This window comes from Cetorhinus maximus, chromosome 2 (genome assembly GCF_964194155.1).
Source record: "Cetorhinus maximus chromosome 2, sCetMax3.hap1.1, whole genome shotgun sequence".
In the NCBI taxonomy this organism is placed as follows: Eukaryota; Metazoa; Chordata; class Chondrichthyes; order Lamniformes; family Cetorhinidae; genus Cetorhinus; species Cetorhinus maximus.
The window spans coordinates 65,076,214-65,103,888 of record NC_135880.1 but is presented as its reverse complement, the minus strand read 5'-3'; the positions used below and the strand labels follow the sequence as shown (position 1 = coordinate 65,103,888).

Here is a 27,675-nt window from a genome sequence, read left to right as displayed (position 1 = left end):
CATTCCCTGCCATCAGGAACCTCATTGTAATACATCAGCACATCATTATAAGGCTGGCCCACCAGACTCAGCCCTGCCTGCCGGCAGGAAAACACACTGACATGTTTCACAACAGCATATATAAGGCATGTACTTGGCAGGCTGCACTTCACTCAGGACTTCCAAGGTTTGTTTGCCTACCTTGCTTTGGTCAGCACTCGCAGTCATCAGCGCCAGGTTTCACAAACAGCACATCACTTTTAGGGGGGGCACATGGGTAAACCTCCACCTACCAGATCAGCCATATGTGGGTGGCTTTTTAACAGTGCAGGGCAAGTTCTTGCTTGGGGAAGGGGGAGAAGTGGCCTCAGGCAAGGGAAGAGGCTGCAGGACATGAGCTGAACTGGGGAAGGAGGTATCCCAGGGTGTGTGTGGGGGCACATTTTGATCTGTGCAAGTGGCCTCAAAATGGTGAGGGCTGTAGAGGCAGTTTCCAGAGGAGATGACGCCAGGTGGACATGTGAGGGTGTGTGTGAGCGAATGGGTGGTGATGTCCCTTGAGCTGGCAGTGAGGGGGATGCCAGTGAATGTGTGATGGGCTTGAGTGTGTGAGTTTAGAGTGATGAGATGGTTGCCATATCCTGGCTGCACAGATGAGATCATTTATCCTCTATTTGCATTGGATGGCCAACCTCTCCTGCACAACATGGACACTGGTCACAACTGCCATCACCTACCAAACCAGTGTGGTAATGTAGCTGCCCCTCCTGCGGCCAGGGCGGGGGTACAGGACATCACAGTGGGCCTCCAGTGTCCAAAAGGCCCTCGAGGGCTGCAGTCTCCTTGCCTTTCGGGGCCATGTCTTCTTTGCTGAAGTCCTGGGCTGGAAGCATTCAGCGCAGCTGTACTTTAAATGTGGTGCCTGGTGTGATGAAGCGGCGAGGTGATGGCATGGCAGGCAAATGAGAGCTCACCCGCCATGGAAACAGTGTGTTTCCTGAGAGTGCATAATTAATGCAGCGGGTTTGGGGCGACACAGCGTGAAAACCTGCCATCGCGGACAGGCCCCGCTACCACACTTAGTGCAAATCTGGGAACATCCCAACCTAAGGTCTTGCCATCCTAAATTGTTGTGCCCAATATTGGACACAATTCCCCAAACGAGACCTAACCAGTGATTTAGAAAGGTTTAACATAACTTTCTTGCCTTTCTTGTATTTGCCTCTATTTAAAAAACCATGGATTCCCTAAACTTCATTTTTAAACAGTATTTTTTACTTTACTGAAATAAGCTTTCACTGTTAACGCCCAAATTTCCCATTGGATTTATTAGGGACCATCTTGTGTTTATAGCCATTGGTGCTGGTGTCACCTTCAACTGGAAGCATCTTCTTGATATCTAGCCTACCAAACTCTTCCATAATTTTAATGCCCTCACCTCTCAATCTTCTCATTCTACCAAAAAGAGCCCCAACCTGTCCAATCTTTCTTGGTAATTATAACCTTTCAGTTCTGGTACCATTCTAGGCATTTTTTTGCATGGCAGAAAGTGGTTCTCCGACTCAGCACTGGAGGCCTTGGTCAGGAGGTGTACAGGAGGAGAGAGGTTCTCTATCAAGAGGTGCCAGGAAATCCTCCAGACAAACTCTGGAAAGGTAGAAAGCCATGCAGGTTGATGCCCAGCAGTCTAGCCCCACGTCACTGGATGCAGTGCCGAAAGAAGTTCAATGACGAGTGGTTAAGGTCAATGAATTCATCTTTGAATTTTACATCCCAACATTAACCTCATACACTGCATTACACACCTTTCAATCACCTACCTACAACTTGTGTCAATCAGGACTCACCTTCACCTCACCCTCGCACATTTAGCATTGCTGCAAGTCTCACATCCATATCTCACACCTTGCGTATACTGCCAACTACTCAACTATGACAAGCACACCACCCAAATGCGTAGCATCACACTCACTCCCTCTCTCTCTTGATGAGCAAGGTGATGTCCAACCACAGGCAGTAGCAGCTAATCTACAGGGAACAGGTTTGGCTGCATGTCCTGACTCTCATGGAGGAGGCTGTGCTCACCATCGCTGAAGTGGTCATGGCCAGCAGCAAGGCTCAAAACAAAGTTGATGCTATGTTCCTAATCCTCCTCCTTACATTCCATTTCCCCTTTGTAGACCTGCAGCCATTAACTTTTGCAATTTTGTATTTTTGCATTTTATTTCTGCTTTGCTCTTGATTTTAAGCCTGTAGTGAACATTTAGAGTTATTTTGTGTTAAATCTTAAATTGGTCTTAACCCAGCTATGATTGTGCTTTGATTAATTAATCAATAATAATCAGTAATGACCTGTTTTCCCAGACCTTGTTTTTTTCATACTGGCCATGCACAGCTGGTATTTAGACTACATCTTTGTTTTCCATTTTTCAAGCTAGGATTCCAAAATAAGTTGTCTTTTGTTTATCCTTTTTCTTACTGCATTCAGTAACCCCTGGATGACAGGCTAGGGCGATGAGTTACCTTATGGTGGTCACCTAGTATGGTCATCGGAAGATGAAGTCTGATTGATAGACATAACACTTGAAGGATGACAGATGGGAAGACACCATCAAAAGATGCTTAAGCAAATTGGATATTGTGAAGCCTGCATGGCCTTGCTGTGCCTGTGAGAAGAAGTGATAAGAACTGAGACTTGTTTTGGGAAAGGACTGTACCAGGCCTAGGAAGGCTGCAATGGATCCAGAAATTTGGTTTAAAGAGGACTCGCTGCTGCAGTCAAAGTGGAATAGTCACCACTGGAGGCAGGAGGAAGGGCCAGAAACGGAGTGACTGACCATAGTGCCCACCCGGAAGTTACTCGGCAACTTGGTAACGTATGTATCAAGGAGATAGTAACGTATGTACCTATTTAGGGTGCTGTCGTGGAACAGTCTAAATTGGGGTTATTCTTTGTGCTTTAGAAAAAAATGTGTGTGTGTGTGTATATATATATATATATGTCCTTTTACTTATTTTTTTAATATATACATTAATATATAATCAATTAGAATTGTCAAATTATTATAATCATTATTCAATAAAATTATTGTTTTAACACGTTACTTGTCATAGTCACTCATTCCTGTTACACCCAGAATATGGCTCTGAACCTAAGTGAGACTCCGAAAGGGACTCTCAGGGCCCCTCCCTACACTTTCATCCTCTAATCCCTTCCAATTTACAAGCTGCAGGTGGTCTAAGCATGCACCACTTGCTTTCCCTACTCCTACTCTTGTGCCTTTCTCCTTTCACATAGCCTGGCCATGGAAGAGTGTAAAGTGCAAGAGGAAGACGACTGAGGATGATGAAAGACTGTCTCATGATCTCACACTTGTAGTCAACAGCTCAAATACTGTCATTGCGTATATTTTAGAAGGTAGCATAGAGGCAGGATTAGCATAATTGAGACACTGGGAACAAGTGGCCTACAGCCAGTGCAATGGTAAAGGGTGCAGGGTGAGGTCACAAACAAGTTCTGCTGTAGGAAACTTAGAGGGTGACTCTGGGAAGGTTGTTGGGTATGTATGCTGAAATGCTGGTGCACTGGCAGGCCTGCAAGAATGAGCTGGGACATGTCATAGAGGTTTACAGCAGAGAAAAAGGCCTGTCAGCCCATCGAGTCTGCGCCAGTGAAACAAGTACCTAACTATTCTAATCCCATTTTCCAGCAGTTTCATATGCACCCACTTCATCAGATCATGACATCCAAGGCATCCCAAATTATCTTTTCTCTTTACAAATGCTGACTGGCTAGAAAAGGAAACCGTGGGAATTGATTTACACAATATTGGTAAAAATGTTGATTTATAGAATCTGGATTTACACAGTTTTAGTGATAGCCTGGATTTACATGGTCTTGATGATAACCTGGATTTATGTTGTCTTGGTGCTGGTATGATTTCACATTACTTTGTGACGGTCTGGAATCATGAGGACTAGTGACGGTCTGGATTTACGTGGTTTAGTTGATTGTGTTGATTTATGTTGTCTTGGTTTATGGATCTGGATCTAGAGCCTGAAGATCAGCTCAGCTCAGAAATGAGCAGATACTAAGGCTGTACATTGCTGCTGAACAACTGGATTATTAGCTCTGACTTTGAACTACTACTTGTTTTCATCCTATCGCTGCTAAACTCCCTCCCAAAAATACTATTTTATGGTCTAGAAATTCAGGCCCTGAGTCTGAATGGGTACCAGTACCAAACTTTCACACTGCTTTGCGCTGAGCTTGGAGCCTATCCTTTCCCGTGTTGAAGTGGAGGGCAACTCCATTTGTACACTTACGGACCCAACAATGAGGCAGCATGTGATTGTCATTGCCTCAGCTTCCAGTGCAACACAAGCAGAAGCCACCCAAAGTCAGAGTGCTGCAGAGGAAGTTTAGACTGAATTTATGCAAACGCAGCCTGCTGCCATTATGGCTGTGGATAGTAGTGTTCAAAAGGGCTTGTAGGGTCTCACAGCAGTCCGGCAATCTGTCCTCCAACTCATTACTGTGACTGTTGAGGGGCTGCCACAGGAGAGTGGCAGTGGCTCCACAGAGAATATATTTGCTCTCCTCTCTCAGGATGACAGCATTTGTCCTTCCATCACTGACACTGTCAGTGCCTTTGTTGATATCAGTCAGCCAGCCAGTCCAGGCTGCTGCTGCCATGAGGAGGTCGTGCAGTCCAAAGCCAGGCCTTGTAGGGCCAAAGCAGCGTGAGGTTCTCCTGCAATACCATCTGCAGTCTCCTCCATTGAAAGTCACTACCCTTATCCCAGCCATGCTCCAGCCACTGAGGAAGAATGGTGTAGGAGCACTGGGCTAAGCAAAGTAACAGGAAAGAGATGCACAAAGTGCGATTAGTTGATTTTTGTATGGAATTATTGAAAGATTTGTTAGATAAAGTTGGTTTGGAATGGTTGTTTTGTGGCTATAAATCTCAGCATTATGGCCAAAAGGAAGCTGTGATTGCTGAAGGGCTGCCCCAGGGGAGTGGCAGCAATGCTCTTTAACAGAGTGATGCTAAGTTGGGGGGCTGTTGTTGAATGGGGAATTAGGATTTTTAAAAAAATATATTCGTTCATGGGGCGTGGGTGTTGCTGGCTAGGCCAGCATTCATTGCCCATTCCTAATTGCCCTGGTTCAGAGAGTAGTTCAGACCCACATTGCTGTGAGTCTGGAGTTACATGTAGGCCAGACCAGTTAAAGATGGCAGATTTCCTTCCCTAAAGGACATTAGTGAACCAGATGGGTCTTAACAACAATCGGTAATGGTTTCATGGTCATCATTAGACTTTGAATTCCAGATTTTTTTTTATTGGATTCAAATTTCATCACCTGCCATGGTGGGATTCGAACCCTGGGTCTCTGAAATACTAGCCAGTGACAATACCACTATGGCGCCATGAATTGTGTTCACTGGTGCTACAATCAGATGAGCTGACTACAGCCAGTCTGACCAGAAAGGGGTTTGTTGGTTTCCTCCCTCGCTGCATACCTGGTGGCAAGGGCTGTGCCCTCATGATGGCCAAGGTTGTGCAGGATGCAGTTCATGATAAATCAAGACATGCAATTCCAGAGTACAACAGGGCTTCTCCAGAGCAGTCCAGATATCAGAAGCATTGCTTAAGCATCCCAATGATCTGATGGATGCCATTCCTTCTGGTTGCAATCCTTTCTTTACACACATGCTATCCACACGTGCATGAGTGCTGCACCGGAGTCATGAGTCAGATGGTATCAAGGTCCATCCGCTGACCAAGTATTTACCCGCAGTGGCTCAAATGCTGATGGTACAGCGGGCTACCACAGGATAAAGGAATCATGATGACTGCTAGGATAGAGGGCGTTGACCTGCATGATCTAGCTGGATGTTAAGGAAATGGAACCATTTGTGGGTGTGATACATTTTTGAATTTAGATGCAGCACCCACAAAGCAATATGTGTGTAGTTAACACACCCTGCACCATGGGAAAGACCAGTTTCCTGGCAAAGTAACATGCACACTCCACCTGCCTTCTCTCTGCAAAGAGAAGCAAACGTATTTCCTCTGTTTTTGGTACATTTTGTTAGTCACCTCCGTTATGCAACAGTGGACAGTGAACTGCAACATGTTGGAGCTGCCCTCTGCACCAGCCCAGAAGGAGTCCAACGTGAAAAAGTTCATGGCAACTGACAGCTTCAGTGTCACTGGCAGTGCTGTCCTTGCTCTGCTCTGAGGCTGCAGTTTTCCCTGCGACAAATAGCAGATTTCAGTAAGTACCTCCTTAGTGAAATGGAGGCGCCACACAAAGTGCTCCTCACTGAGTTTGAAGTGGAGAATTGCTCCCTGAAGACCCAGGATGGATATGGCTTCCTGCTGAGTGCCCTTCTCCCCCAACTTTGAGTCATAATCTCAGAGTAAGGGGTCGCCCATTTAAAACAGAGATGAGGAGGAATTTCTTCTCTCAGAGGGTAGTTAATCCATGGAATTCTTTACCGCAGAGGGCTGTAGAGGCTGGGTCGTTAAGTATATTCAAGGCTGAGATAGACAGATTTTTAATCAGTAAGGGAACTAAGGGTTATGGGGAAAAGGCAGGAAAGTGGAGTTGAGGATTATCAGATCAGCCATGATCTCATTGAATGGCGGAACAAACTCAATAGGCCGAACGGCCTACTTCTGCTCACGTCTTATGGTAGCTTGCTCTCTTCTATGTCACCTCCAATCATTGTATATCTTGATGCATATCTTGACTGAAACAGCAGTGATGCTGATTAACAATTTAAAGCAGTACCAAAGATATATAGTGAAATGTACAAAAAGTAAACAAAAATTCTAAAGATAAAAGCAGCTGATTACCTGGCAAGCACAAAGGCATTATTGATGAAACCAGCTCGGTCATGGTCACTGAAAGTTAAATGATTATTTTGTAATAATCCAAGTAATTCCTTTGAGGTGTTCCCTTCATAATGTACGATGTAATACCCATTCATATTCGTGTTAAACTTCACCCAGGTTACATTTGGTTCTTTAAGATGAATGGTGCCTAATGGAAAACAAAATACATAAATATTTCCATGAAACTGCTTGTTCACTGTTAAAATTGGACTTTAATATGAGAAACAAAAATACTGACTGATGAAATTAATTCAGGTATACAAGGGTATACGTTCTGTACATAAACCTTCAAAACCTCAAAGGACTGCATTCAACTCAGCACTCTATAGCCTTCTGGACTCAACATTGAGTTGAACAACTTTAGAACAAGATGGAGGCAGAGGTTATGATTTATGTGTTTTTTTTTCTTTTTTGTTTTGTTGAGTTGGTCTTGTTTAATTTCTTCATCCCTATATGTTGCATTTAGATTATTTTTATGTAGCAATTCATGCCTCATTTGGACACAATCTTTATTTCTTTACTATACCCATTACCACTCTCTTTGGCTGTTGTATCATGAAATCTTCTGTTATTTAATCTCCCCTGGCCTCCATCCCATCACACACCACCTCTTTCGTTCTTCCTGCCCCCTCCCCTCTTCCACTGACTTAAAAACTCTTGCATTTCTATCTTTCTTCAGATCGAAGGAAAGATCATTGACCTGAAACATTAACTTTCGTTTCTTTCCACAGGTGCTGTCTGACCTGAGCTTTTCCAACATGTTTTTTGTTCTCATTCCTGCAATTTGAACTGTCTGATGGTGAGTAGCTGAACCACGAGACTAGGTTCACTCAGCCAGTGAAGTGGTTTGACGCTATAATTGGCTCAGTGTCTTATTTTAGGGAAAGGTAAATGGGTTAGGCTTCCTGTTACTGAATGCTATCCAGCAACCTCTGGTAGAAGTTTACATGGGTAGACATCAGGTGAGATCAAGGCCAACTTTAGCCACGACAGACCCTGTGGTGAAATTCCCAAGCGACCACAAAGAAGGCTCATTGGAAGACTGGAAGAGAACTTTACTTCAATAAGATTGTAACATTTTTTTGGTGGGGTGCAGAAGAGAGGGTCTACGGTTGGAGAGGAAGGAGAAACAGAGAGACCAATTATTAATCAGCTTACTTGGATGGCAATTGAGGATGTAAAAACGGTGGGGCAGAATTTTCTGCCTGTCGGGCGGGTGGACCCGACCCAATCTCCGGTGGGTGGGGAGACGATCCCCATCGGAGAAGTGGGCCCCGCCGCCATTTTATGTGGGCGGGCCAATTAAGGCAGGAAGCGCTATGCGGTTGGGGGGGGGGGGAATCCCCAAAAGTGAGAGTGCGCTCTTTCACGCATGCGCAGGAAAGAGCGCACATCTCCCTGAGGCTAAGTGCTGCCTCAGGGAGATTGCTGACACTTTTAAAAAGATTAAAAATAGAGGAAAAAAAATTCCCTAACATGTTCTCCTCACGTGACAATGTTACGAGATGGGACATGTTCATAATTTACATAATAACTTCATTAAACTTTTTAAAACCCTACATGAAACCTCATCCCGTCACTGGATGAGGTTTCACGTTTTTTCTATTGCCCGCCGGGGCTCCTGGCCTGCCCGCCAACCAAAAGGTTGGACGGGCAGGTCCTTTAATTGTTTAAATGATCCTGTCAATGGCTTCAATTGGCCATTGACAGGTCGGCGGGCGCAGAGCTGATTTTGCTGTGCCCCCGCCTTCCTGAAAATTTAAATGGGGCGGGGATGACGTCGGGGTTCCAACCGACGTCATCTCGCGTCGGCGAGCGGGCCCCGCCCCCTGCTCGCTGATGGCAAAATTCTGCCTGTGGAGTTTAAACCGGTGTAATAAACTGTGGGCATAGCTCAAGTGGTTTACATAGTCAGAACTCCAAGATTGTGCACAAACCATTTATTCCAAGTCAGTTTTATAATAATTCATACAAAATCTTGCCTTTCTCATTATTGTGGTCTCCTCTGCCTCTACAGTGGATGGCTGGGAATCTGCCCCCTGATTTAAGTGCTCTTTGACCACTGGGGAGGTACAATAATTAGCTCGGAGTTGACTGGTACATGTACTTTCTTCCTTCCAGGTGGGAAATTCATATATAATGCTCTGCAAATCCTCATTGTGAAGGTTGGCAATTCATAAAATGCAAATCATAAACGGTGAGCTGCATGCTACTATTCTGGGGTCCAACCTGCTGGGGCTCAAGCACATTGTGCCACCACAATGTCACTAACTGTGACTAAATTTTAATTTCAACGCCTTGTTAGTTATCCACTGCCATTTGGATTCAACTCATGTCTTAGAAAGGGGTTGGGGGCATTCATGACTGTTAATGTTTTCTGGTAGAAAAGCCAACATAGGAAGATCCGGTATAGAAGGAAACATCTTGCAGTGGATGTATATGGAAAATAGAATGGCGAGGAGTTGGGATGGCATCACTAAATCAACATTATGTGACTTGACACCACAGTGTTATAATTAATTCAATTGTATTCAATGTTAAATACATTTGAATGGAACTATATATAAATTGTTGAACAATGGTTATTCTCCACATTAAGAAAATAGAAATATCTGAATAAGGGTCATACGGACTCGAAAGGTCAACTCTGTTTCTCTCTCCGCAGATGTTGTCAGACCTGCTGAGTTTTTCCAGCATTTTCTGTTTTTGTTTCAGATTTCCAGCATCCGCAGTATTTTGCTTTTACTATAGAAATATCTGTTGCTATTAATAAACAAAAATATAACAAAATGTGCTTGCCAATATTTTTAGGGAAAAAGATTTAATTACAAGCGTAAAATGTTTAATTCTGAAAAAAGCATTAGCGATTAGAATTATGAGATAACAGAGTATAATTTGAGGTCAGTCTCATATTCCAGCATTACATCCATATGATCACTAAACACAGCTCCAGAAAAACTCACCAAAGCCCCACTCAAAGCTGCAAAGCAGAGGCTCACAATTATTTTACTTCTTGAAGTTAAAAACAATCACCTGTTTTGTTCTTAAGAAGCCATGTTTTGATACACTTGGGTTGGCTATAATTGTTGCAGTTGCTGGTGACGTACGTCAGTGGGATGTGCCACAGGTAACTGAGAAAAATCAAACCAGAGCTTCAAATCAGTTTCACCTTGTTTAAAATTACTAAAAAGATTAGACTAGAGAAATAACTAAATGAACAAAAGAATCAATCTCAGATTTTGAGCTGCAGCACCTGAAACTATTGCCTCTCTATGTAATAGAGACCTTTTGCACTAAAGGAAAACATGAAGAGCCTTGTATACCCAAGCACTATTCAAAGTATTCCAACTTATTAGTTATAGCATTTATAAAAATACCCAGCCTTTTACAAACAGCTCATATTGACAGTTCTGAAGAAGAGGCATATTGGACTCAAAACGTTAACACTGTTTCTCTCCCCACAGATGCTGAGTTTTTCCAGCTCTTCCTTTTATTCATATTAACACTATTTTTTCTCCTTCCCTAATGCTTCTTTATAGATAAGGGCATGTAACAACCATTTATTGCATCCTCTCTGCTTTGTGTATCTCAACATGTTAGCCACGATGACACATCATCAAAGACCCCCAAATAGTGGGAGGGAGTTAGAAGAGCAAATATGTAGACAGGATTTCGGAGTGCAAAAACAATTGGGCAGTAATCGTTGGGGACTTCAACTACCCATTATTAATTGGGATATGAACAGTGTGAAGGGCACAGAGGGTGCAAAATTCTTGAACTGGATTCAAAATAACTTTTTTAACCAGCACGTTACAAGCCCAAAAGGGGGTAAATTCCAGACTTAGTCTTAGGAAATGAAGCTGGGCAAGTGGATGAAGTAGCAATGGGGAATCATTTTGGAGATTGTGACCATAATATAGTTAGATCTGGGATCATTATAGAAAAGGACAAAGATAGAATAGGAGTAAAAGTTCTAAATTCGGGAAGACAAATTTTACAAAGCTGAGAGGTGAGCTGGCGAGAGTGGACTGGATTCAGCTATTAGAAGAAAAAACTGTGTCAAATCAATGGGAGGCAAAGGCAAGATTCTACCGGCACAGTGTAAACAGGTCCCCACAAAGAAAAAGGGTGGCACTGCCAAATCTAGAGTCCCCTGGTTGTCCAGAAGTATACAGGCCAAGATAAAGCAGAAGAAGAAAGCTTATGGCAGTCACAAAAGACTTAATACTATAGAACGCCTAGAGGAATATAGTAAGTACCATGGTGAAGTAAAAACGGAAATTAAGAAAGCAAAGAGAACTTACGAAAAAAATACTGGCAGGTAAAATCAAAGAAAATCCTAAGATGTTTTACCAGTACATTAAGAGCAAGAGAATAACTAAGGAAGGGTAGGGCCTATCAGAGATGTACATGGTAACTTGTGGGTTGAAGCTGAAGGCGTGGGCAGGGTGCTCAATGAGTATTTTGTCTCTGTCTTCACTAAGGAGAGGGGTGATGCAGGCATCCTAGTTAAAGAACAGGTGTGTGAAATATTAGATACAATAGGCATAGTGAGAGGGGAAGTACTGGAGGGTCTGGCATCCTTGAGGTTGGATAAATCACCAAGGCCAGATGGATTATATCCCAGGCTGAAGGGAGCCAGGGAGGAAATAGTGGATGCTCTGAGGATCATTTTCCAACTAGATACATGCGAGGTCCCAGAGGATTGGAGGTCTGTGAACGTTGTTTTTTAAAAATGGCGCGAGGGATAGACCAGGAAATTATAGGCCGGTCAGTCTGACTTTGATGGTGGGCAAATTATTGGAAACAATTCTGAGAGACAGGATAAACTGTCACATAGAAAGGCATGGATTGATCAGGGATAGTCAGCATTGTTTTGTTAGGGGAATATCGTGTCTTACTAACTTTAAGGAAGTAACAAGGAAGATTGATGAGGCTAGTGAGTGGATGTTGACGACATGGATATCAGCAAGGCATTTGACAAGGTTCCACATTGCAAACTGATTAGGAAAGCAAGATCTCATGGGATATGGGGGAAGGTGCAGGTTGGGTCCAAAATTGGCTCAGTGACAGGAAACAAAGGATAATGGTCAATGGATGTTTTTGCGAATGGAAAACGGTTTCCAGTGGTGTTCCACAGGGCTCATTGTTGGGGTCCTTTCTGTTTGTTGTATATATTAACGATTTAGACTTAAATGTGGGAGGCAGGTTTGGGAAATTTGCAGATGACACAAAAATTGGCCATGTAGTTGACAGTGGATAGCTGTCGACTCCAGAATGATTCAATGGTTTGGTTGAGTGGGTGGAGAAGTGGCAAATGGAATTCAATCTGGAAAAATGTGAGGTAATGCATTTGGGGAGGGCAAACAAAGAAAGAGAACACTCAATAAATGGGAGGATATTGAGAGGAGTTGAGGAAGTGAGACACCTTGGGTGTCCAAGCTCCTTGCAGGTGGCAGGACAAGGTGGTCAAAAAAGCACATGGAATGCTTTTCTTTATTGGGCGAGGTATTGAATGCAAAAGCAGGGATGTAATGATGGGACTGTATAAAATGCTGGTTAGGCCACAGCTGGAGTTTTGTGTACAGTTTTGGTCACCACATTACAGGAAGGACCTAATTGCTCTGGAGAGAATGCAGAGGAGATTTACAAGAATGTTGCCAGGGCTTGAAAATTGCAGCTATGAGGAGAGATTGGATCGGCAAGGGTTGTTTTCCTTAGAACAGAGCAGGCTAAGGGGTGACCTAATTGAGGTGTACAAAATTATGAGGGGCATAGATAGGGTAGGCAGGAAAGACTTGTTGAGGGGTCAATTATTAGGGGCATAGAATTAAGATGATTGGTACAAGGATTAGAGGGTACATGAGGAAAAGCTTTTCCACCGAGAGGGTGGTGTGCATCTGGAATTCACTGCCTAAGTTGGTGGTTGAGGCTGAAATCCTCAACTCATTTAAAAGATACCTGGATCTACATCTGAAGTGCTGTAACCTGCAAGGTGACAGACCAGGTGCTGGAAAGTGAGATTAAAATGAGTGGCTAGTTTCTTTTCTTTTTGGCCGGCATAGACATGGGCTGAATTGGCTTCTTTCTGCACCTTAAATTTTCTCTGATTCTACATGTGCATAATTCTTCTTTTGTATGTCTTTAGGAGCAGCAGCTGTCGTCACAGTTTTAATGTCAAGTTCTCTAACCAGTCCAATGTTCTGCTGGAGAACAAGTGTAACTCCAGGACATTGCCTTCAAACTTGAGTTGGGGGGCAGATTTTAAAAATTCATTAATGGGCTGTGGGCATCACTGGCTTGGCCAGCACTTATTGCCCAACACTCATTGCCCTTAAGATGTTATCATGTGCACCATAGCTTTTTCAGAGTTTCTGCAGTCGCAGCCAGGCAAGGTTGAGTTGCCATTTGTATATCAGGTGGCCACATCGGTCATGTCCAGTCCTTATTCTATTGAGGGTTGTCCACATACTCTGGGGCAGATTGAAGCCTGGTTGTTGACATGCTGAGTTGTGTGTTTATTTGGCAGGGTGTTTTCTGCACAAGCTTTCCTCTAGATTTCATCAGTGTTGTGGAGTAGGAGAGGCTTGATTCATGTCCAGAGGGGGTTTTGTAAAGCCATGTGGCAAGTTGGCCGTCTTGAAAGTCTCTATGAATGGAGGGATCCAAGTTACTGCTGATCTGAGTTATTTCTCTGCTTGTTTTTTTTAATAAAATGAATATGTTAACAGTTTATTTATTGAACACAGATCTTTACCGCAAAATGGCAACAGGATGTGCCATGGAGACAGTTACATATCAACATTCTGATTACCAGATGCAAGACAGGTGGTGTATCAACCCCTCCTAGTTCCTAAGAAAGTGCATTCAGGTTAACCGGTGGTCCTCAGACTCTGAAAAAGCCACTTCCAATTGGGTTCTCTTAAATCCAAAGTTATTATAGGTTGCACACCAGGGAGGAGCTGACATGCTTACATAGGCCCTATTGCAGCATATCCCAACTGTCCAGCAGCTTGTGACACCAGGCGTGATTGACTCTCACTATTTCCCATTTCTATCACTTAGGGGCAGATGCCATTCAGCTGGTGGATTCTTCCTCATCTCCCAGATTGGAATGTGCCTCTTTTGTTCTTCTAACCTCCTCTTCTCACTCTTACATAAAGCTCTCTTAGCCTCATCAGACTTTAAGTTTTTCCCATTCCATACAACTGTTGTAATCTTTCTTCCACTGTTTACACGAGGGCAACTCTCCATATGTGTAGTAGTGATGAAAGAGATTTCCCAGACTGTGGCAGTGCTTCCACTCACTCCGGTAATCATCGCATATCCGAGGAGGCCTCCAGAACTCCCCATCTGCCATCCTTCCATCTTTCAGCTGCTTCATCCTGTTGCATGGAGGTGGGGGGGCTATATTTGAGATGACAGGCAACCACTGAACTGGAGCTGATCTTGGAGTTTCAAAGATTATCCTCATTAATGAATGACGTTGTACATCACTGAGTTTGGTGTGACGACCTGAGGCCCATACTCGGCTGTCCAGGAGACCAGAGCTACAGCAGAAGCAGGATGGTAGTTTTTGCACCCCAGTTTTGGCAGTGAGCTTGTCAATGATGTTCACTGGTGTCCTGGTCTCTTTGGCAGTCTTTCAGAGTTGGTGAATCTAAGGGTGCGGTCACGAGTCGTTCTAAGGTAGGTGAGAGTAAGGTCACACCAGTTTTTCTCCACATAAGGTGGATTTACATTTAGGGCAGTGAGTGCCTTGTGATTTTCACCTTAATACAAGAAATCAAAATTAAAGGGAGGCAGAAACTGAACATTAAAAAAAAACTTGATGTAATTACTCTTCCTCAAAGTTCCAAACCTTACATAATTTCTTCTGTAACTTATATTCGCTCAGAAAATTGGAGATGAGTTCTTTTTAAGGTCAACAATGTATTCAGAAAGAGATCCAATAGGAACAGAATTGGAGGAGTTGGTGATTTAGCTCTTTGAGCCTGCTCCATTGCAACAAAGTCTTGCATTTATAGTCCATCCATGAAAGGAATGGTATTGCTGGACAAAGTGTTTGAACTCTTACTTTTGGCTAACCTCAACTTGTCTTAATAATACAAGCAGAGTACCTCAAATCCGGCAACCGTGGGATTTAGCCCATACCAGATTTTGGAAAAAAAATTGGAACCTCTTGATTCAATGAATAGGAGTCACAGGAAAACCAAATGATATGGTTGCAAAGCACTTTAGATTAATGGCCATGTCGCTGCTGATATTAATTCACCTCTCACACATTGGATTTAATAACTCTTTCACGGCTCCCCAACTTCCCTACATCAGTGCACCCTGTTTGAAATGAAAAAAGATCAAACTGAAATTATGTTAAAAATACCCTGCAACTGAAAATTATTTGTTTTTTATTTGTGCTAGATTGTATCATATTCTTTAATAACTCTCTTTTATCTGACTCGGATAGCTGGAAGGCAGCGTTCCTATTTGGGTCGGGTCAGGCAGATCAATCTGAGCTGGGTCTGGTGGGGTGAATGTTTGCTAAGCCACTCAGAACACTGGAAACATCAGGCACACGAAGCCAATCAGTACTTGACAAGCCACTGCGCCGACGCAACAACTCCTCAAACTTTTCCAAGCTAGGTTGGGTGGGGTCAAGGCTCGCTAAGCCTCTTGGAGCGTGGGAACCATCGGATATAGCAATTGGATCGGGTTAAGTTGGAGCGCGGGAAAGAAAATGTCCAGTTTTCAGACACTGCCGGTTTTCAGGTAGCCGGACATGAGGTACTCTTTCTGTATTCCTTTTACCTCGATTTCAGAAATATGAGTTTCCTGTGGCATAAGTGTAATTGTTATCCTCATACTCTAAATTAGGCTTCTTGTTCTAGGGAAGTGGCATGCTCCAAGCAGAGTTTAAGAAGATTTGGATATATTTAGAATTTGGATCATTGCCTCTGGAGCCTATATGCAAAGTTGTTCACAATTACAAATGGAAACACACCCATTCTGAGAACCCAAATCTTTCTCGTTTCTTTTGTAGTACAAAATCAGTGTGTGTATATCTTGGCCTAGACTTTCTGCTATGGCAGATCCTGGCTCATCTTCAGCAGCGAAGGAGTTCTGGCCACCACATGGCTACACCTTTGACTCCAGCAGATTTCCTGGATTAGAGTCATGTACGCATTTGCAGCATGCCCTCTCTTCCTCTCTCCTCCTTTATGACACTCATCAAAACATAACTCTTTGCCAAGCTTTTAGTCACAAGTCCTAGTATTTCCTTATGTGGCTCCAACAAATTTTGCTTGATAATGTTCCTGTGAAGTGCCTTGAGATGCACGTTAAAGGCGCTATATAAGTGAAAGTTGTTGTAGCACTGGATGGCTAAAGTACTTGAATTTCTTTTTGGAATTAATTTTTCGTAAAGAGAAAAGCAGCATATCACTAACAGCAAAGCTAAACGCAAAGGACGAAAAGGTGTCTCTCGTGCTCAGTGTCATAGGCCGGGATTTTCCGATCCTGTCAGAAATTCCCACCCGAAAATCAACGGACCTTTGTCTAGTCTGTCAAATTTTCTGTTCCGCCCAGGACAATTTGTGCCACTGGCGGGACAGGAAGATCCCGACCATAGTGACATAAATGCCTCATTACTGTCACTTACGTACCCATCTTGTATGCTCCTAGTCACTTCTGGCAAGTGATCCCGAAAGTGGAAGGGGCATCAGGAAAACAGCAGGTAGCTCTCAAAGAGCTTCCTGCCCAATCTCCCCAGAGTCAGCCTAACCTGAACAGAAAATCTAGACCATTCCTTTCATACCTGGAATTGTTTCATCAAAATATGTTCATTTTCTCTCTGCACTCTAAGAGTGTTCTAAAGATTTCGATAAAGGCCATTACATGTCAAGCATCCTTAGAAATTAAATCAAAATCAAGTTTAAAAAACTTATTTTGAAAAACTCACCTACAAAATATTAAGAATACTAACTGCAGTTTATGTCTTCATAGCCCCTGTCAACAGATGCCTCATGATAGGGGTAAGTGGAATTGTGTTTTGGAAACAACACACAATGTAGGGACATCAATAAAGTTTACAGAGGAGACAGGGAACCTGGGATTGTGGTTGATAAATCATTGCAAGTCCACAAGCAGGTGTGATGAGCCCATTGGGAAGGCAAATTGGGATTCAGGTTGTAATATTAGGACAGTGAAAATTAAAATTAAGAATACTGTATTGAGGTCGTAGGAAGCCTAGGTACATTCGAGAATATTGTGTCCAGTTTTGACAGAGATCATGGAGGAAGTACAGGGAATAATAGCCAAAATGATACCCAGTCCTGGCTATCAAGAAAGGCTTAAAGAATTGGGTCTATTATTATTATTGCAGAAGCACAGCCTTAGAGAGACACTGTAGGTTTTTAAAATGAAGAGGAGATTATATTCTGTAGAATTGGATAGGCTATATAAAATTGTGATTGGGATGGTTGAGCTAGGTTAGATGTTGGGAAGCATTTCTTTTTGTAGAACAGATTAGAGGGGCAAATACAGAATACCTGTGGTACCTTAAAAAGGGAGCTGGACAAATTTCCTGAAGGGAAGTCATTTCAAATGATAATAGATGAATTGCTGAGAATAGTGGAATTCATGAATTATTTCAGTCTCTTGGAGATTGTTTAATTAGAGGTTGGATGTTAATTTCCTAAATCTGCCACAGGGCTTTTTTGGCAGGTATGGGGTGAGAAAGAGAGGTCAAAATTGTTAATGGCTGAACTATGTCTTGATGGACCAGCTGGCCATCTTTCCTATATTTGTATGAAACACAATATGTTCTTCTAAATATAAAGTATAAGATCACTTCAATGAGTCAATTAGCACTGCAACCATTTTAATCATATTATGGAACATCATACAAATTAATGTTGGCAAAAGTATCCAAAATTGATTTTAAAATGTAACATATTGGTAATTTTGAGAGAAAGATATTGTGTTAACAAAATAGTATTTAGGGAAGATCGTGGTGTGGTAGTAATATCACTGGACTAGTAATCCAGAGTCCCAGGCTAATGCTCTAGGGACATGTGTTCAAATCCCACCATGGCAGTTGGTGGAATTTGAATTCAATTAATAAAATCTGGAATTGAAAGGTAGTCTCAGTAATGGTGAAGATCAAACTATCATCCATTTCTTGTAAAAACTCATCTGGTTCATTAATGTCCTTTAGGGAAGAAATCTGCCATCCTACCTGGTCTAGCCTACATGCGTTTCCACATCCACAGTAATGTGGTTGACTCCTAACTGCCCTCTGAAGTGGTCTAGCTGGCTATTTAATTCAAGGGTATTTAGGGATAGGCGACAAATGCTGGCCTTGCCAGCCATGTCCACATCCCATGAAAGAAAAAAGAAAAAGAATATGTTTATTTATTTTAATTTATTAAAAAATAATGATTGCTATAGGGACCAATAACTTTTAAAAAGAAATTCAAACTCCCAGTTATTAACTGAAGAATTACACCTCAAGATTTCACATTTTAAACAAAATTTTTTACTGTACAAGAGTTAAACAAAGCACGCACTACTAACAACTATATTTCGTAAACACTTACACTTTAAACCAGAAAATCTCAACAGAACTCTGCATTCTACTTTTATTTCCACCCAAGAGTTCCCCTAAACTTTACAGGATCTTGGAGGTTCCTTTGTTTCCCCTCGGGCCAAAGCAAGGTATGCCACAACTCTCAGGAATTCCCTTTGATTCTCCTCAGTGTTCCTTCCAATCTCTGAGGTACGGGATTTCTTCCCCTAGCATCCAGCTAGGAAAACCCTCCAACTCTCCATAAGCATCTCACAATTGTGGACACCCCAGCTCAAACATGGGCCTAACTGCATTCGTGTTTAGTTATTCCAAATCAGAAAACGTCCTTGGTTTCTGATAGCCCTCTGCTACTGGTCTACAGCTCCTGGCAGATTTGTTTTCTCTCCGCTTGACCCAAAGCTGCTTCCAGGCCGACTTTAACTGCCTTTCTGTGAGAAATTACAGAGTTAAAATCCAAAACCAAAAAAAAACTTCTCTGCTATCTATCCCCAGGGCAATGTGGCACACATGGGATGTCCAGATGGAGATTTAAACTAATTAACTTTACCATCAAAACATCCCTTTGATTCTGGCACCCACATGAATAACTTATTTCTTTAATATAAACAACTGCAATCTTAAAAGACTCACTGGCTTTGTTACAAAGCTAAAAAAGGACCACCTGTTGTTTATTGCTTTCACATCTCTGACCCCTTTAAGTAAATATGGACCATCCTTTGAATTGTAATTATCTCAGGAATATTTACCAGTTTATCAAACCCAAAACTTTCCATTTATCCTGAGTTTAAAAATTCAACTTCCAAAACCAAAAGTTATACTTCTAAAAAATATGAAACATAAAATTAGGTATTGGTAACAATAAACAAATCATGTGATGCCCATCATAACCCAAGTAACCTAAGACGTTTGTCAGTTAACACGAATGGACCTACCAGGCAGATTAAGCTGTAGACTGCACATTTTACAAAACAAATATTTTATACTATTTTGGTGAGCATTTGAGCTTCATTCAAATTACTTCTGGACAAAGTATAGCACAGGCTCCAGGGCAAAAAATTCCTAATCTAAAACTCAAACAGCAACCTCTAGCAAATTAGAGTAAGATTCGTAACTCTCGCAGACTTCTGGTAGTCTTTGAGCACTTCCATAAACCACCCAGGAAAAACATGCAAGTATAGCTGATGGGCAGTGCAAATGAACCAATGAGAGAAGGCAGGACTTTGATGGGTGGTGAAGATGCCAATATGGACAGGATGAAGACAGGTTTTCATTAGCAGTTTAGGCTTTGCTGCAGTCTGGTTATTCTTTTAAATGGGATATGGACATTGCTGGCAAGGGCAGCATTTGGCACCCACCCCTAATTGCCCTTGAACTGAGTGGTACTTAAGAGTCAACCACATTTCTGTGGATCTGGAGTCACACGTAAGCCAGACCAGATAAGGATGTCAGTTATCCTTCCCTAAAGGCAATTAGCGAACCAGATGGGTTTTTACAACAATCAATGACAGTTTCAACATCATCATTGCTAGTTTCATATTCCAGATTTTATGAATTGAATTTCAACTCCACCATTTGAACCCATATCCCCAGGGCATCAGCTGAGCCTCTGGATTACTAGTCTAGTGACAATCCCATTACACCATCGTCTCCCCCCAAAGGGAGTATAGGCTGTATAGGATCTCTGTTCATTTGCGGACTGATGCGGTTGGATACCACTTCTGGAATATTCCTCTCCACCCTTCCAGATAAATATTTTTCACAATATTTTCATATAAGGAGCGTAAAGTGGTGTTTAAATTTCTACTGTTCAGCTTCCAGTGCCTATACAGATGTGGCAGAGTTACCAACCCTTCTGGACTATAAATGCTATCTGGCTTGTTGAGTATTTTCAGCATTTTTTGCTTTTATTTGCTGTTATAAAGAACTGTCAACCTTTGATTTCTCAGCGGTGGAAGCAGAAACTGCAATTCTTGGGTGGGGTTGGGGGGTGGGGCAGCAAACTATCTAAAGGAACTCGTGGGATACTTTCCATCACCCAGTTAACCTGCCTGTGAATAAACACAAAGATTTATGGCACAGAAGGAACCCATTTGGCCCATCTCATTTGTGTTGGCTGAGTGAGAGTTATCCAGCCTAATCCCACATTCCACCTCTTGGCCTGCAGCCCTATAGGTTACGCCACTTTAAGTAAGTATCCAAGTTTTTTTTTTTAAAATGATGAGGGTTTATGTCCCACTGGCCATTCAAACAGAGTTCCTGATCCCAATCACCCACTGGGTGAAAAAAAAACTCAACTCTCCTACAATCCCTCTACCTATGTGCCCTGGTTATTGTTCTTTCTGCTAATGGAAAAAGATCCTTCCTAATAATTGTATCTAAGGCCCTCATAACTTTACAACTCAATTAAATTTCCTTTCTGCCTTCTCTGTTCACAAAGAAAACAACCACAGCCTATCCAACGTTTTCTCATTACTAAAATACTCCATTCCTGGTACCATTCTCAAATCTCTGTACAGCTCTGGTATGATCATATTCTTCCTGTACTGCTTTCTCCCAGTATTCTAGCTGTAGTCCAACTATTCTTCAATTAAGTAAATTAGAAAACAAAATTGGGTCACGGGGATCAAAAGCACTTGACTATAGGGAACCCAACCTTAATAAAGAAAATTAATATTTGCACACAGCAGGTAATTGTCATGTCATCAAACCTCCAGAAATATGTCCACCCAGAGTTGGCAACCGACAGCAGTGTGAATTTTTCCATTCTCCATTCCAGCTTTTCATATGGATCATGAATGATCAAACTCGCTCAGATCACCTACAACCAACTAAAATCCTTTTACTGTGTTAGGCTGATCTAATTCAAACTTAGGTCCAGGAGTTATAAAGAATTGTTTTTTTTATTAATTCAAGGGATGTGGGCTTCGCTGGCTAGGCCAGCATTTATTGCTAATCTCTAATTGCCCTTGAGAAGGTGGTGGTAAGCTGCCTTCTTGAACCGCTGCAGTTCATGTGATGCAGGTGCATCCACAGTGCTGTTAGGGCGAGAATTCCAGGATTTTGACCCAGCAACAGTGAAGGAACGGCGATATATTTCCAATTCAAGATGGTGAGTAGTTTGGACGGGAACTTCCAGGTGGTGTTCCCACATATCTGCTGCCCTTATCCTTCTAGATGGTAGTGGTCGTGGGTTTGGAAGGTGCTGTGTAAGGAGCCTTGGTGAATTCCTGCGGTGCATCTTGCAGATGGTACACACTGCTGCTACTGTGCGTCAGTGATGGAGGGAGTGAATGTTCGTGGATGGGGTACTAATCAAGCAGGCTTTTTCCTGGGTGGTGTCAAGCTTCTCAGTACTTTTGGAGCTGCACTCATCCAGGCAAGTGGAGAGTATTCCAACACACTCCTGGCTTGTGCCTTGTAGATTGTGGTCAGGCTTTGGGGAGTAAGGAGGTGAGTTACTCGCTGCAGGATTCCTAGCCTCTGACCTGCTCTTGTAGCCACAGTATTTATATGGCTAGTCCTGTTCAGTTTCTGGTATACCCCGGGGTGTTGCTAGTGGGGGATTCAGCGATGGTAATGCCATTGAATGTCAAGGGGCGATGGTTGGATTTTCTCTTGTTAGAGATGGTCATTTCCTGACACTTGTGGCATGAATGTTATTTGCCACTTATTAACCCAAGCCTGGTTGTTGTCCAGTCTTGCTGCATTTAGACATGGATTTCTTCAGTACCTGAGGAGTTGCAAATAGTGTTAAACATTGTGCAATCAGCAGCGAACATCCCCACTTCTGACCTTATGATGTAAGGAAGGTCATTGATGAAACAGCTGAAGTTGGTTGGGCTGATGACACTATCCTGATGAACCCCTGCAGTGATGTCCTGGTGCAGAAATGACTGACCTCCAACAGCCATAACTATCTTCCTTTCTGCTCATTATGACTCCAACCAGTGGAGTGTTTCCCCGATTCCCGTTGACTCTAGTTTATCTAAGGCTCCTTGATGCCACACTCGGTCAAATGCCGCCTTGATGTCAAGGGCAGTCACTCTCACCTCACCTCTGGTGTTCAGCTCTTTAGTCCATGTTTGAACCAAAGCTGTAATGAAGTCAGGAGCTGAGTGACCCTAGGGGAACCCAAACTGAGCGTCAGTGCACAGGTTATTGCTAAGCATGTGTTGCTTGATAGCACTATTGATGACCTCTTCCATCATTTTACTGATGACCCAGAGTAGACTGATGGGGCAGTAATTGACCAGGTTGGATTTGTCTACTTTTTGTGCACAGGACATACCTGGACAATTTTCCACATTGCTGGGTAGACACCAGTGTTGTAGCTGTGCTGGAACAGTTTGGCTAGGGGCACGGTATGTTATGGAGTACAAGTCCTCAGAAATATCGCCAGAATACTGTCAGGGCCCATAGCCTTTGCAGTATCCAGTGCCTTCAGCTGTTCCTTGATATCACATGGAGTGAATCGAATTGGCTTAAGACTTGCACCTGTGATGCTTGGGACCTCCAGAGGATGCAGAGATGGATCATCCACTCGGCACTTCTGGCTGAAGATTGTTGCAAATGCTTCAGCCTTATCTTTTGCACTGCTGTGCTGGGCTCCTCCATCATTGAGGATGGGGATATTTGTGGAGCCTCCTCCTCCAGTGAGTTGTTTAATTATCTACCACCATTCACACCACCACCTGATCTGGCAGGACTGCAGAGCTTAGATCTGATCTGTTAGCTGTGGACTCACTTAGCTCTGTCTATCAATTGCTGCTTTTGCTGTTTGGCACGCAAGTAGTCCCGTGTTGTAGTTTCACCAGGTTGACATCTCATTTTTAGGTATGCCTGGTGCTACTCCTGACATGCCCTCCTGCACTCTGCATTGAACCATGGTTGACCCCCTGGTTTGGTGGTAATGGTAGAGTGGGGGCGCATCTTACTTGCACTATGCCGGGCCATGAGGTTACAGATTGTGGTTGAGTACAATTCTGCTGCTGCTGATTCCGCACAGCGCCTCATGGTTGCCCGGTCTTGAGTTGCTAGATCTGTTTGAAATCTATTCCATTTAGCACAGTGGTAGTGCCTCAGAACACGATGGATGGTATTCTCAACGTGAAGACAGGACCTCATCTTCACAAGGACTGTGCGGTAGTTACTCCTACCAATACTATCATGGACAAGATGCACCTGTGGCAGGAAGGTTGGTAAGAATGAGGTCAAGTATGTTTTTCCCTCTTGTTGGTTCCCTCACCACCTGCCGCAGACCCTGTTTAGCAGCTATGTCCTTCAGGACTCGACCAGCTTAGTCAGTAGTGGTGCTACCGAGCCACTCTTGCCGATGGACATTGAAGTCCGCTGCCCAGGGCACATTCTCCGCCTTTGCCACCCTCAGTGCTTCGTCCAGTGGAGTTCAGCATGGAGGAGTGCAATTATTTACTTTGCTAAAAAATTCCCCTTCCTTACCTTCCAGACCTACAGTCATGGGAATGAGGGGTAAACACATTAACATGTCTATGCTGGTTTTATTTTGCCCATAAAAGTACTGCGCGTTACTGGGAGGGGTCAGAGACACTGATTTCAAAATAATGACATTTGGGGACGCAACGGCGTAATGGTACTGTCGCTGGACTAATAATTGAGAGATCCGGGTTCGAATCCCGCAGATGGCGGAATTTTAATTCAATAAAAAAATCTGGAATTAAAAGTCCAATGGTGACCATGAAACCATTGTCAATTGTTGTAAAAACCCTCTGGTTCACTGATGTCCTTCAGGGAAGGAAATCTGTCATCCTTACCTGGTCTGGCCTACACATGACTCCAGACCCACAGCAATGTGGTTGACTCTTAAATGCCCCCTGAAATGGCCAAGCAAGCCACTCAGTTGTAACAAACCACTACAAAGACACAAAAAAGGAATGGAACCAGACGGAGCACCCAGCATTGACCCAGGCACCGGAAACAACAACGGCAATCTCAGCCCTGTCGGCCCTGCAAAGTCCTCCTTAATAACATCTGGGGGCTAGTGCCAAAACTGGGAGAGCTGTCTCACAGACTAGTCAAGCAACAGCCTGACATAGTCATCTTCATGGAATCATACCTTAGAGGTAATATCCCAGGCTCCACCATGACTATCCCATTCACAACAATCTTCAGCCAGAAGTGCCGAGTGGATGATCCATTTCGACCTCCTCTAGAGGTGCCCAGCATCACAGATGCCAGTCTTCAGCCAATTTGATTCACTCCAGGTGATATCAAGAAACGGCTGAACGCAAAGTGCAAAGGCTATGGGCCCTGACGATATCCCAGCAATAATACTGAAGACTTGCGCTCCAGAACTTGCCGCACCCCTAGCCAAGCTATTTCAGTACAGCTACAACACTGGCATCTACCAGGCTATGTGGAAAATTGCCCAGGTATGTCCTGTACACAAAAAGCAGGACAAATCCAACCCAGCCAATTACCGCCCCATCAATTTACTCACGATCATCAGTAAAGTAATGGAAGGTGTCATCAACAGTGCTGACAAGCGGCAATTGCTTAGCAATAACCTGCTCTCTGATGCCCAGTTTGGGTTCCGCCAGGGCCACTCAGCTCCTGACCTCATTACAGCCTTGGTTCAAACATGGACAAAAGAGCTGAATTCCTGAAGTGAGGTGGGAGTGACTGCCCTTGACATCAAGGCTGCATTTGACCGAGTGTGGCATCAAGGAGCCCTAGCAAAATGGTCAATGAGAATCAGGGGGAAAACTCTCCACTGGTTGGAGTAATACTTAGTGCAAAGGAAGATGGTTGTGGTTGTTGGAGGTCAGTCATCTCAGCTCCAGGACATCACTGCAGGAGTTCCTCAGGGTAGTGTCCTAGGCCCAACCATCTTCAGCTCCTTCCATCATAATGGTCAGAAGTGGGGATGTTCGTTGATGATTGCACAATGTTCAGCACCATTCGCAGACTGCTTCCATATCTGAGGAGTCATGTCCAAATGCAGCAAGACCTGGACAATATCCAGGCTTGGGCTGATAAGTGGCAAGTAACATTTGCGCCACACAAGTGTCAGGCAATGACCATCTCCAACAACAGAGAATCCAATTATTGCCCCTTGATGTTCAATGGCATTACCATCATTGAATCCCCTACTAATATCCTCCTGGGGGTTACCATTGACCAGAAACTGAACTGGACTAGCCATATAAATACTGTGGCTACAAGAGCAGGTCAGACGCTAGGAATCTTGCAATGAGTAACTCACCTCCTGACTCCTCAGAGCCTGTCCACCATCTACAAGGCACAAGTCAGGAATGTGATGGAATACTCCCCATTTGCCTGGATGAGTGCAGCTCCCACAATACTGAAGAGGCTGGACACCGTCCAGAACAAAGCAGTCCGCTCAATTGGCACCACATCCACAAACATTCACTCCCTCCACCACCGACGCACAGAAGCAGCAGTGTGTACCATCTACAAGATGCACTGCAGGGATTCACCAAGGCTCCTTAGACAGCACCTTCCAAACCCACGAGCACTACCACCTAGAAGGACAAGGGCAGCAGATAGTTGGGAACACCACCACCACCTGCAAGTTCCCCTCCAAGTCACTCACCATCCTGACTTGGAAATATATCGCCATTCCTTCACTGTCACTGGGTCAAAATCCTGGAACTCCCCTCCTAACAGCACTGTGGGTGTACCTACACCACATGGACTGCAGTGGTTCAAGAAGGCAGCTCACCACCACCTTCTCAAGGAGCAACTAGGGATGGGTAATAAATGTTGGCTCTGCCAGCGAAGCCCACATCCCTGTGAATGAAAAAAACATAATGCTGAGTCCCCTATTGGCCAATTTAGAGCAGCAATGGAATTAGAAGTGCACTGAATAAAAGCTTCTTACACAAATTTTTCACATGAGGAGCTTCAGGGCAGGACACAGATTTGGAATCTTCAGTATCACTGTAAAATTATTTTCAGGAATTGTACCAGTTGTACCTGGAATCAGGTGAGGATGATGGATCCTGTGAAATGGAGATCCTGAGGAAACGTTCTTGACTGAGGTGAATTTTACTAGCAGTTGTGTCTAATTTAACAGTGACCACGGGGAACCCTGTCTGCAGTGTCCAAGTTTTCATCATTTCTTTCACATTTAAATCTACATTTTTAACCTGTGAAATAAATACAATGTACTGAGAGATTAGACCGAAGCACACTCAGCTAAAGATTAATTACTTCGTGACAGTATACAGTATAAATATTAAGAAAATGCATTTATTAATTTAACTTATTGCTTGCACCAAGGCTAGTTACTGGTGAAATATTTGTAATTTCAGAAATGCAATTTAAAAAGTAACTAAGTAAGGCAAGCAGATTTGTGAACAAAACTGGAGCCCTCAAGTTCTGTATTTTGGACACCAAAGAAATAAACTCCATTTGGATAAAGTTAATTAACAGAGTTTCTATATTGAGAATGCACATTAATATTGATGACTGAATTTAACAGGATCATGGTATTAGTGGTTTCTCACAGGCGTGTCTGCTACGCTTGTGGACCGAAGTACACAACAAAAATTAAAAAGACCTCACAATCCAAACCTGTTTTACAAGGACTTAAAAGAGCAACATCTTCTGTGGGGTTTTCATTTCCATTCAGTCAGCTTCTGTGCAGACCTTATCCAGATCACAAAAATTGCCTGTTTTTAAAATTTTTGGTCATGGGATGTGGGCGTCGCTGGCTAAATAAGCATTTATTGCTCATTCCCAATTGCCCTCGAGAAGCTAAATGGTGAGCTGCCTTCGTGAACTCCTGCAGTCCACATGGTGCAGGCTTGTATATGTTCCAATGCACAACCTGAAGTTCACCAAGAATTGGTAGCCAAGAAGACCCAGGTTAGCTTGTGGAGCATGTAGACGCTTATATTTTCCTTCTTTTTTTTCATCCTTATCGGTCCACTGATGCAGAAGGGTAACTCATCTAGACTTATGCCTCCACCTGCACACTCAAACTACTGCTCTTCAGGAGGATCAACAGTCAACATCAATAGGATATTCGACTGGAATGGGAGGTATCACAGATGAGCTCAATACCTTCCTTGTGCAATATATGCACAAGCACATTTCTAACAGGATTTGTTGGACAGCAGCAAGGAGTGGGAAGCCTGGCATATCCCCCCACCAAGGAATACAGAGCAGTGGTAACACTTTAATTAAAGGCAACTAGCAAA

At 43.3% G+C, this 27,675-nt stretch overlaps 1 protein-coding gene and 1 pseudogene across 1 annotated transcript in view; both read right to left on the bottom strand.

Annotated features, from left to right (window-relative positions):
* The window catches only part of lnpep (leucyl/cystinyl aminopeptidase), a 140,303-nt gene that overhangs the window by 25,463 nt on the left and 87,165 nt on the right, over positions 1–27,675 (bottom strand). Inside the window, exons 10-12 of the mRNA XM_078565686.1 lie at positions 26,447–26,619; positions 9,919–10,016; positions 6,847–7,033 (exon numbers count right to left, since the gene is read on the bottom strand). Of these exons, the coding sequence (XP_078421812.1) occupies positions 6,847–7,033; positions 9,919–10,016; positions 26,447–26,619 (458 nt within the window). The remainder of the gene's footprint in view (positions 1–6,846; positions 7,034–9,918; positions 10,017–26,446; positions 26,620–27,675) is intronic.
* LOC144694921 (synaptic plasticity regulator PANTS pseudogene) lies at positions 13,815–14,523 on the bottom strand (annotated as a pseudogene).